Below are 12,327 nucleotides of genomic sequence, written 5' to 3' on the forward strand. Positions count from 1 at the left end.
ACAGTTGTCATTGTTTTATCGTGGGTAAAATGATACGGAGCTTGTTTTATTAAATATTCACTTTTATTATTGAGTTCCCGATCAGTTTTCATCTGTTTCTGAGAATCGAAGCGGTTTAGAAACTCAAATTCCAACAGCACCTGTAACCTAAATCATCTTCCTGTGAGATTCCATTAGAAAAGCAAACACTTGTGATTCAATACTGTGTTGTGTTCTTCCATCTGACAGTGTCAGTTATGGACCATGGTCAAACCTACAACAGAGGTGACTACTTCCTGTACCCCACATACCTACCCAACTGCTACCTCCCTACTTTCTATCTCTTTTCTCTTTCTCTATCTCCATCAGCGAGTAGACAAAATTACAATCGCCCAATGAAAATAACTTTGTTAGTGGATTAACAGAATCCACGAGTCATATATTAATTAGCAGCATTTACTTCTATGTGTTTTTTTGTCATAACAGTTAGTGTCTTTGTTGGTGCACATTGCTGTACTGCTGTCACCAGGGTTTGAGGATGAAGATGCTGGGAGATCAGTCTATGAATTATTTGGTCCAGAAGAAGATGTCAAATTCCCATTAAATTCCATTACATAAAAAAGTAATATTTCACCAGCAAAAGGCATATATGGAAGAAAGAATACCTGTAGCTGTTAAACATGGATGCAGGTTTTTGTTTTCATTTCTTGAGGAGGGATAATAATTCAACAAGGATACACTCAAAGCTTTGAGATTGTTCACAGAAAACTTCTGCAGGGCATCTTTAGGCCAAAATCGACCACTTATTGTCCCCTTAATATCAAATGAGCTGCATCGAGCAAACAGAAGCCAACACCTAAGGTCCACCTTGGCCCAGTAGTATCAAAACCAGACGCTGTGCGCCTGTAGCCGGGCATTGGCCCAGATCGTCTGTGTGGAAATCACTTTTCATTTCTATACCAGACTATCTTTTGTCTACCCCCTGTATCTTTCTAATTCTGTGTACACCCACCTGTACATAATTCCTCTCCGGGTCAGAGGTGTGTGTCCGTATGTGTGGTTTGATGTGGTTCCCCCCCCTCCCACAGTTTGTTTGCCTCTCATTGTGCGGTGCTGAATTAGCAGCTCAGAGGTGTCGCTCCACTGTTTGCCTGTCTCACCTTACTGCATCCCACCATGTCACTTTGTTTGGATTTCCAGCTCAGTGATGGTACCTCATGGTTTGTGTTCTGCTTTCATGCATGGATGTCTTTTTGTTTGATTTGTTATTGCTTCACTCACTCTAAAATGAACGTTGCCTTCAGGTAAATTAATCTGCAGAGTTGTTGGTACATTGTCCTTTTGGTCAGAGGACCCTTTGTGGTGAGATACAGTGTACCGTTCTGATTGTTGGCTCCAGTGCTCAATGTAACACCTTCGCATTCCCCAACCGAGTCCCATTGCACCAAATAAGAAATGCAGCCTGGTTTTGCTTGGACCAATATCTTGTCCATATATTATTTACAATGTATTATAATACAGTTACGCTGTAAGATCCCCAAATTACATTAGTCACATTAGTCACACTAGTTACATTAGTTACATTAGTCACATTAGTCACACTAGTTACATTAGTCACACTAATTACATTAGTCACATTAGTTACATTAGTCACACTAGTTACATTAGTCATATTAGTTACATTAGTCACATTAGTTACATTAGTCACACTAGTTACATTAGTCACATTAGTTACATTAGTCACACTAGTTACATTAGTCACATTAGTTACTTTAGTCACACTAGTTACATTAGTCACATTAGTCACATTAGTCACACTAGTCACACTAGTTACATTAGTCACACTAGTTACATTAGTCACATTAGTTACATTAGTCACACTAGTTACATTAGTCACATTAGTCACACTAGTTACATTAGTCACATTAGTTACATTAGTCACACTAGTTACATTAGTCACATTAGTTACATTAGTCACATTAGTCACACTAGTCACATTAGTCACATTAGTTACATTAGTCACATTAATTACATTAGTCACATTAGTTACATTAGTCACACTAGTTACATTAGTCACATTAGTCACACTAGTCACACTAGTCACATTAGTTACATTAGTTACATTAGTCACACTAGTTACATTAGTCACACTAGTCACACTAGTCACACTAGTTACATTAGTCACATTAGTCACATTAGTCACATTAGTCACATTAGTCACACTAGTTACATTAGTCACATTAGTCACATTAGTCACATTAGTCACATTAGTCACACTAGTTACATTAGTCACACTAGTTACATTAGTCACATTAGTTACATTAGTCACATTAGTTACATTAGTGACATTAGTCACACTAGTCACATTAGTCACATTAGTCACTTTAGTCACATTAGTTACATTAGTCGCATTAGTCACATTAGTCACACTAGTCACACTAGTCACACTAGTTACACTAGTCACATTAGTCACATTAGTCACACTAGTCACACTAGTCACACTAGTTACATTAGTCACACTAGTCACACTAGTTACATTAGTCACATTAGTCACATTAGTCACTTTAGTCACATTAGTTACATTAGTCACTTTAGTCACTTTAGTCACATTAGTCACATTAGTCACTTTAGTTACATTAGTCACATTAGTCACTTTAGTCACATTAGTCACATTAGTCACTTTAGTTACATTAGTCACTTTAGTCACTTTAGTCACATTAGTTACATTAGTCACATTAGTCACTTTAGTCATTTTAGTCACATTAGTCACATTAGTCACACTAGTCACACTAGTCACATTAGTCACTTTAGTCACTTTAGTTACATTAGTCACACTAGTCACACTAGTTACATTAGTCACATTAGTCACTTTAGTCACATTAGTCACATTAGTCACTTTAGTTACATTAGTCACACTAGTTACATTAGTCACATTAGTCACTTTAGTCACATTAGTCACTTTAGTCACTTTAGTTACATTAGTCACACTAGTCACATTAGTCACACTAGTCACACTAGTCACACTAGTCACACTAGTCACTTTAGTCACTTTAGTCACTTTAGTCACATTAGTCACATTAGTCACTTTAGTTACTTTAGTTACATTAGTCACATTAGTCACACTAGTCACACTAGTTACATTAGTCACTTTAGTCACATTAGTCACATTAGTCACTTTAGTCACTTTAGTCACATTAGTTACATTAGTCACATTAGTCACATTAGTCACATTAGTTACATTAGTCACATTAGTCACTTTAGTCACACTAGTCACATTAGTCACATTAGTCACATTAGTTACATTAGTCACATTAGTCACTTTAGTCACACTAGTCACATTAGTCACATTAGTCACTTTAGTCACATTAGTCACACTAGTCACATTAGTCACTTTAGTCACATTAGTCACTTTAGTCACATTAGTCACTTTAGTCACATTAGTCACATTTGTCACATTAGTTACATTAGTCACATTAGTTACATTAGTCACATTAGTTACATTAGTTACATTAGTCACATTAGTTACATTAGTCACATTAGTCACATTAGTCACATTAGTCACTTTAGTCACATTAGTCACTTTAGTCACATTAGTCACTTTAGTCACATTAGTCACATTTGTCACATTAGTTACATTAGTCACATTAGTTACATTAGTCACATTAGTTACATTAGTTACATTAGTCACATTAGTTACATTAGTCACATTAGTCACATTAGTCACTTTAGTCACTTTAGTTACATTAGTCACATTAGTCACTTTAGTCACTTTAGTTACATTAGTCACATTAGTCACATTAGTCACACTAATCACTTTAGTCACTTTAGTCACATTAGTCACATTAGTCACTTTAGTCACATTAGTCACATTAGTCACTTTAGTCACATTAGTCACTTTAGTCACTTTAGTCACATTAGTCACTTTAGTCACTTTAGTTACATTAGTCACTTTAGTCACTTTAGTCACATTAGTCACATTAGTCACATTAGTCACATTAGTCACTTTAGTCACTTTAGTTACATTAGTCACATTAGTCACATTAGTCACACTAGTCACACTAGTCACATTAGTCACTTTAGTCACTTTAGTTACATTAGTCACACTAGTCACACTAGTTACATTAGTCACATTAGTCACTTTAGTCACATTAGTCACATTAGTTACATTAGTTACATTAGTCACATTAATTACATTAGTCACATTAGTTACATTAGTCACACTAGTTACATTAGTCACATTAGTCACACTAGTCACACTAGTCACATTAGTTACATTAGTTACATTAGTCACACTAGTTACATTAGTCACACTAGTCACACTAGTCACACTAGTTACATTAGTCACATTAGTCACATTAGTCACATTAGTCACATTAGTCACACTAGTTACATTAGTCACATTAGTCACATTAGTCACATTAGTCACACTAGTTACATTAGTCACACTAGTTACATTAGTCACATTAGTTACATTAGTCACATTAGTTACATTAGTGACATTAGTCACACTAGTCACATTAGTCACATTAGTCACTTTAGTCACATTAGTTACATTAGTCGCATTAGTCACATTAGTCACACTAGTCACACTAGTCACACTAGTTACACTAGTCACATTAGTCACATTAGTCACACTAGTCACACTAGTCACACTAGTTACATTAGTCACACTAGTCACACTAGTTACATTAGTCACATTAGTCACATTAGTCACTTTAGTCACATTAGTTACATTAGTCACTTTAGTCACTTTAGTCACATTAGTCACATTAGTCACTTTAGTTACATTAGTCACATTAGTCACTTTAGTCACATTAGTCACATTAGTCACTTTAGTTACATTAGTCACTTTAGTCACTTTAGTCACATTAGTTACATTAGTCACATTAGTCACTTTAGTCATTTTAGTCACATTAGTCACATTAGTCACACTAGTCACACTAGTCACATTAGTCACTTTAGTCACTTTAGTTACATTAGTCACACTAGTCACACTAGTTACATTAGTCACATTAGTCACTTTAGTCACATTAGTCACATTAGTCACTTTAGTTACATTAGTCACACTAGTTACATTAGTCACATTAGTCACTTTAGTCACATTAGTCACTTTAGTCACTTTAGTTACATTAGTCACACTAGTCACATTAGTCACACTAGTCACACTAGTCACACTAGTCACACTAGTCACTTTAGTCACTTTAGTCACTTTAGTCACATTAGTCACATTAGTCACTTTAGTTACTTTAGTTACATTAGTCACATTAGTCACACTAGTCACACTAGTTACATTAGTCACTTTAGTCACATTAGTCACATTAGTCACTTTAGTCACTTTAGTCACATTAGTTACATTAGTCACATTAGTCACATTAGTCACATTAGTTACATTAGTCACATTAGTCACTTTAGTCACACTAGTCACATTAGTCACATTAGTCACATTAGTTACATTAGTCACATTAGTCACTTTAGTCACACTAGTCACATTAGTCACATTAGTCACTTTAGTCACATTAGTTACACTAGTCACATTAGTCACTTTAGTCACATTAGTCACTTTAGTCACATTAGTCACTTTAGTCACATTAGTCACATTTGTCACATTAGTTACATTAGTCACATTAGTTACATTAGTCACATTAGTTACATTAGTTACATTAGTCACATTAGTTACATTAGTCACATTAGTCACATTAGTCACATTAGTCACTTTAGTCACATTAGTCACTTTAGTCACATTAGTCACTTTAGTCACATTAGTCACATTTGTCACATTAGTTACATTAGTCACATTAGTTACATTAGTCACATTAGTTACATTAGTTACATTAGTCACATTAGTTACATTAGTCACATTAGTCACATTAGTCACTTTAGTCACTTTAGTTACATTAGTCACATTAGTCACTTTAGTCACTTTAGTTACATTAGTCACATTAGTCACATTAGTCACACTAATCACTTTAGTCACTTTAGTCACATTAGTCACATTAGTCACATTAGTCACTTTAGTCACATTAGTCACATTAGTCACTTTAGTCACATTAGTCACTTTAGTCACTTTAGTCACATTAGTCACTTTAGTCACTTTAGTTACATTAGTCACTTTAGTCACTTTAGTCACATTAGTCACATTAGTCACATTAGTCACATTAGTCACTTTAGTCACTTTAGTTACATTAGTCACATTAGTCACATTAGTCACACTAGTCACACTAGTCACATTAGTCACTTTAGTCACTTTAGTTACATTAGTCACACTAGTCACACTAGTTACATTAGTCACATTAGTCACTTTAGTCACATTAGTCACATTAGTTACATTAGTTACATTAGTCACATTAGTCACTTTAGTCACACTAGTCACATTAGTTACATTAGTTACATTAGTCACATTAGTCACATTAGTCACTTTAGTTACATTAGTCACATTAGTCACATTAGTTACATTAGTTACATTAGTCACATTAGTTACATTAGTCACATTAGTTACATTAGTCACATTAGTCACATTAGTTACATTAGTCACATTAGTTACATTAGTTACATTAGTTACATTAGTCACATTAGTTACATTAGTTACATTAGTCACATGGGCTATTTGAGTGCAACTTGAATTAAAATTCAACGAGGTCTATATAAAGAACAAAAGTCCCGAACACAGTCATTGCCTTGTCTATGTCTATGTGACTATGATTTAGTCCCGTATATATTGAAGTAGCCTAGCACTTCTGTGTGCTCAACAACTGCCTGTCAAATTAAATAAAGAACAAATTGAACTGGATGAATTATTAATATAACATAATCTAAAATAAAATAAATGTTCTTCTCTCGGTTAAAAAAATAGGGAAGAAAAATGTGCATGTTTTTAATAAAGTAGTTCATTTTAGAAAATAATATTGAATTGAATTTTCCTGCAGCTTTAATTTCAGTTAATCAACACACATACTGTAGATAACGTTAGGGTGACATTGTGACATCACCTGGGTCACGCAACGTTTCCACCACAGCTCCTCCGAGCTCTGAGGTTTTCTGGCACAATAACAATATCACAATACTTCTTCTTTTGCTTCTGAGACGGACTAGTGATCATCTGCAAGAACACAATAGGTGATTTCTCAGGGAAACAAAGGTTCACATTAGAAAGAACAAATGGTAGAATGCTGCGGTTGCTGCAATATGAGAAAGCTACTAAGCTGACTAAATATAAACATTATCTTTGTATTCATACTACATTTTTAAGTATTTGCATGGAATTCTTAAGTGATAACAAGGTGCATCGGATCCAACAACCCACGGACAATGCTGCTTTCTTAGCACTTCGCTACATTGACCAATAGGAAAATGTACCAGATATTTGATGTTTCCCGTTAACATCCAGAATCCAATCTCCAAGCCCGTTGAAGTCTTCATGAACCTCAGCATGTCGTGACACCTGTGACCTCTACCCTCAAAGGCTCCTATTGTGCATGACGCATACCTTTTGAAGGCCTAACATTGTTGCTGAACAGGTTGTGTTAAACCTGGCCTTTAACACCTCTGTATTGTTGATGTTCTTGAGTCTAATATGCCTGGTTATGCACCATAATGTCATGTCTGCAAAGCTTTACATTTCGGAGACTACTTTGTTGTTGTCTAGATTGTTATTAACCATCTCCCCTTCTACTGTCCAGCATATCACTGGGACACATCAGACTGGATGCCGAGCACCAGGCTGTCAGACATTGAAGAGGTCGTACCAGGCTATGAGGCAGGTCCTGTCAGTGAGGTAGCAGGCTCAGCCCCCCGCCTTGGAGGATGCACTCGTGAACTGGAGTCAGACTACTACCTGGGAGGCTATGACATTGACAGCGACTACCCCCATCCCCACGAAGAAGAGTTCTTGAGCCAAGACCAGCTGCCACCTCCGCTGCCCACAGGTGAGGAATATGCTGAGCCCTACACCCCACTGCCCACCAACCCAGCAGTCTCCAAAGAAAGCACCATGAGCTCTGGCAGCGCCGAGCTTCAGCATACCCGGCCACACTTCCACCCCAGCCAATACCTGCCTCCCCACCAGTTGCCCATTGGAGAGGCCCACGGGGACTTTAGCTCTTCCATGAGTGGTGTAAGCCCTGGAACTGTGGACACGGATGACTCTGTGTCGCTAAATATGCGACTGTCTGTGGGAGCATCATCAGCCTCGGACATGTCCGCCCCCTGTGGGCTGGATGACTCTGAACATGGCAGTGACTTTGACAGTATGGACGAGCTTCGTCGAGGGGTGACCATCATCACTGACTCGCAGCAACAGACTGAGGTGTAATTGATTGACCAGTACAGGGATCCTATGGGGTGTACAATTGATGAGAAGGAACATCATATCGGAGCAGATGAAAGGAGATGCACAAGTGGATGTTAGGAATAACAGTGTCAGCAATGCTAGGTGCTGCTACAACTATAGACTGTAACAATATCTTAAAACCATACATTTTAAACCACAACTCTGTCCAGAAATGGGAGTGTTACCATGATCACTGAGCTCCGTGTGTTGTCCCCGCTGTGCAGACCAATAAGAAGTGTCCTTCCTGTTCCAAAAGGGAGTCATTTGTAATGTGAAAAGAATGTAATAGAGAACGTGAATGAGAAAGACTAATCCAAAAGAGATTAAAATGTACAGATGCGGTAGAGAAAACAAAAGAGAAGGGATGATCATGTAAGTGAAAGGGTTGTTTGGTTCCCTGCTCCTTCTCAGAAGCTCATTGGAGCACTTCTTTCTTATAATAAAAAAGGACATAAATACCCATTTTCCTATTGGATTTGTAAACTTTGTAATGCTCCAAGCCTGTACAGACTTTGTAAATTAGTATGGACCATACTGGTGAATAAGTATGAAACAATGTTCTGGGCACATTTCAAAAAGCCATTTATTTGTTTTAATGTGGAATGTGCTTGCTCTCTTTCCCCAAACAATCCCGCCGCCCATCAAGCCGTCACATTTTAATCATCATATCTGTGTTTTTATTGTTAAGAGCTGCTATAGTAAATGTATTTAATCTGATAACTCGAGATTGCAAAATGGTTATCTCATCTACAGATATCTATCTACTTGTTTTACATTTATTCCCCCCAAAATATTTTGAGGTGATCAACTCTATCAGAGTGGGATCAAATTTAAGTGGAAGTTTGATTTAAAGATAAAGATTGTTGTCGTTACCAAATGTTATCAGCTGCTGTTAACAACATACAGTACATGTATATAGTGACCATTAAATGAATAGACAGTTAGATTTGGAAGGCTCTCAAACAATCTGAGTAGCAATAGTGAATCTGCTGGAGAACTAATCCCCCTTTATGAACAATAACATTTAGTCAACTGCAGCAGAGTAATAATGAGGTTATAATATCCACACTGTACACGTGTATGAATGTGACTGTTACCAGTAAGCTGTTTGCCGATGAATGTACCCGTTATTTTGAAGCATGAATGAAGAGGCTGAGGCTAATTAATTGTCGTTCTTGGCAATTAACGGTTCACTTGACATAAAATGTCAATGGAGCAGTTTAATCGTCATATTTTTACCACAGTAAATCTGAATATCTCATCCGCAACTGGATACAATTCCATAAATCAGAAGTGATCAGGAGAAAATGTATGTTTAGATAACAAGATAGTTAATAATGTTAATGTAGTATAGTGTAAGTCCTCGACATGTAAATTATGAGCAACCGCAGCCACTCCTAGCATTAGTAATGTTGTCTGCCACTACAGAATTGAAAACCTTTGGCTACATAATTCCATGTGTTATCTAGTTTATCACCATTTCTTTGGTCTGTTCCATTTGACACCATTATTTGGGAACAAGCCATCTTTTCGCGCCACAGCATCCCGATGTGTTCTGTTACTTTGGAGCATCTTCACATGTCTGCAGACCGAAGTCAAACCCGTATGCAGGTCAACATCTGGCCCACGTGACTGCTTCAGATAGTCACTGCATTGTACTATAGTCTGATCACTAGGGCATGCAGCTCCTTTTTACTTTGTAGCAGAAGTATGTGTTTAAATCTCTGTACAGTGTACATAGCTAGATTTTGTAGATATGTAATTGCAATCCTGAACTTCCTTTGAGTTTTTCTGTGGGACTGTTTGATGTAAAAGTGGACACTAAGACTGTGGAATATCAATTATTCTCACATCATTCCTCCTCTGCCACTGACTGACTGAATGCCATTTCTTTTAATAAAGACACATTTTGCCCAGATTTTTTTTTTTAACATTTGAAGGTAATAAGGAAATCTTTTTGTACATTTCTTTCATCTGTAATGTTTTGATGAATGTCAATGTTCAACGACATTAAGCAGTGTCAACATTATGTCCCCTATCTGCAGAAATTGCAAAGTGAGTGGGTTTTGTTTTAAATGTTTTCTTTCAAATTCAATGCAGGAAATAAAAAGGTTCTTATACACTATGTCACTTGTCATCAATTCTGAGAAGAATCCATTTTTCACTGGTTCATAATAATACTTTGCTCTCTGGAGATGAGTTTGATAATGTAGGTTATTATGAGAATAAACTGCTGGAGAATACCAATATGATCCTGTGTGTAAAGTTCTGATAGTCAAATGACACAAATGGTTGGTCATTCTATAATGGCATCATGTTAAAGTTCACAAACTATGCAACATTCAATTTAAATGGCTTTTCAACATAAATATGTCCCCTCTCTCCTTTTCCTCCTAATCTCTGACAACATTTGTGCCAAAGAACCAGTCAGAGTTGGCTTCTTATCATGAAGGTGGGAAGTGAAGATCCAGTGCAATAACTTTATGTTTTACTGAAAATGTCCCCACAAAAGGAACCAGCAGCCCACAAGGCAGATTCATACAACACGGAGGCCGACTGTCTGTGACCCAACTTCAAACTTCAAGCTGTAGATTAGCTTGTTCAAATTAGCATTAGCATGTTGCGCAGCTAACTAGAGAAATGTTGAAGTCAACGGATCAGTTGTGCTTAAATACTTTAGTTTGGAGGTAATGAGTTGCGTTTTGTGCGTGGTCTTTGTTTTTTAAAATTCTATTCTTTATTCTATCTTTATTTAAAAGGGCCCACGTACAGTTAAAACATGAATGTCACCATTTGATGCTCTGTACCAGATTGTAGCGACAGCTCATTTGCATCTGTAGTCCCTTGACAGACCATAACAAACATAACACAATAGCAAACAGTACAGGATGAGACACAAAGAACAGTACATGTGGTAAGAAGTACAGCACATTAAAAGTAAGTCATACAAACTATCACAAGTAATAAAAACCATTCAAAGTAAGTAATACGAACCCTAATAGTTTTGCTCAATGAGTACAGTGCTGACCAGCTGATATCTTAGTTTATCTTTAAAGTGCTGATGGAGCTGCAGCTCCTCACCACGTCCAGCAGGTGTTCCACTGAGTTGTCTTTCACAGAAAAGGATGAAATGGAACGGTGAGTCCATGGAGGCTCTTCTGGTGGATCTGATTGAACTCACTGGTCACCCAGTGGAGGAGGGGCCAAACCATTTAGGATTGTATAGAACGTGCATACATTTGAATAGTCATAGTTCTCAAAGCTCAGCAGATTGTATTGCTCCAGTATCCCACAGTGATGAAAATCCAATGGCTTTTGTCCAACGTTTTAAGAGTTGGTTTAAATAGAGATTCCAGTGGTCTTATGGTTGTTTCACCAGCCTGCCCCCAGCATGCAATGCAATATGACATATGGGAAAGGATCATGGCATGCATAACAATCTTGGCAGCATCCAGAGAGAGACAGTTTCTGATATGTCTAAAATTAGCCAAATTGTACTTTATAGTCTTAACCATTATCTTTACATGTTTCTTGCAGTTAAAATCTTGATCCAGTATCCCGCCAAGATATTTATGATCAGTAACAATTTCAATTCTTTCACCTTTGATAAGAATATCAGCATCAGGAGGTTACCTTTTGTCTTGTTGACATTTAGATTGATTAAGCGTGTGTGATCCTTTCCAATGCATTTGTTAGCTTGTCAGATGCTATCTCAGTAGTTTTTGCAACTGTGTAAACAACAATGTCATCTGCATACATTTGCAGTTCTACATCATGACACTGTTCAGGGAGATCATTGATGTATAAACTAAATAATAAGGGACCTAACACTGACCCTTGTGGAACACCCATTGTGCGTTCCCTGTTTCTGGACAGTGCATCACACACTTTAACACATTGCATCCTGTTCAATATGAAGACATCCATGCCAGTGCTTCAGATGAGTTACATTTAGAGAGTTTAGATATTAAAACATCATGATTGACTATCGAAAGCTTTACGCAGATCTAAAAATACAGCAC

The 12,327-nt window shown here is 36.9% G+C and overlaps 1 protein-coding gene across 4 annotated transcripts in view; it reads left to right on the forward strand.

Annotated features, from left to right (window-relative positions):
- The window catches only part of fat3a (FAT atypical cadherin 3a), a 130,294-nt gene extending 119,950 nt beyond the window's left edge, over positions 1–10,344 (forward strand). For 2 of the 4 annotated variants that reach the window (XM_034529165.1, XM_034529164.1), the window contains exon 27: positions 7,656–10,344. In XM_034529165.1, the coding sequence (XP_034385056.1) occupies positions 7,656–8,287 (632 nt within the window). In that variant the 3' untranslated portion in view covers positions 8,288–10,344. Of the gene's footprint in view, positions 1–228; positions 265–7,655 lie in introns of all 4 variants that reach the window. The other 2 variants (XM_034529162.1, XM_034529163.1) reach the window with 2 other exon arrangements.
- The last annotated feature ends 1,983 nt before the right edge of the window (positions 10,345–12,327 follow it).

This window comes from Cyclopterus lumpus, chromosome 25 (assembly GCF_009769545.1).
Source record: "Cyclopterus lumpus isolate fCycLum1 chromosome 25, fCycLum1.pri, whole genome shotgun sequence".
In the NCBI taxonomy this organism is placed as follows: Eukaryota; Metazoa; Chordata; class Actinopteri; order Perciformes; family Cyclopteridae; genus Cyclopterus; species Cyclopterus lumpus.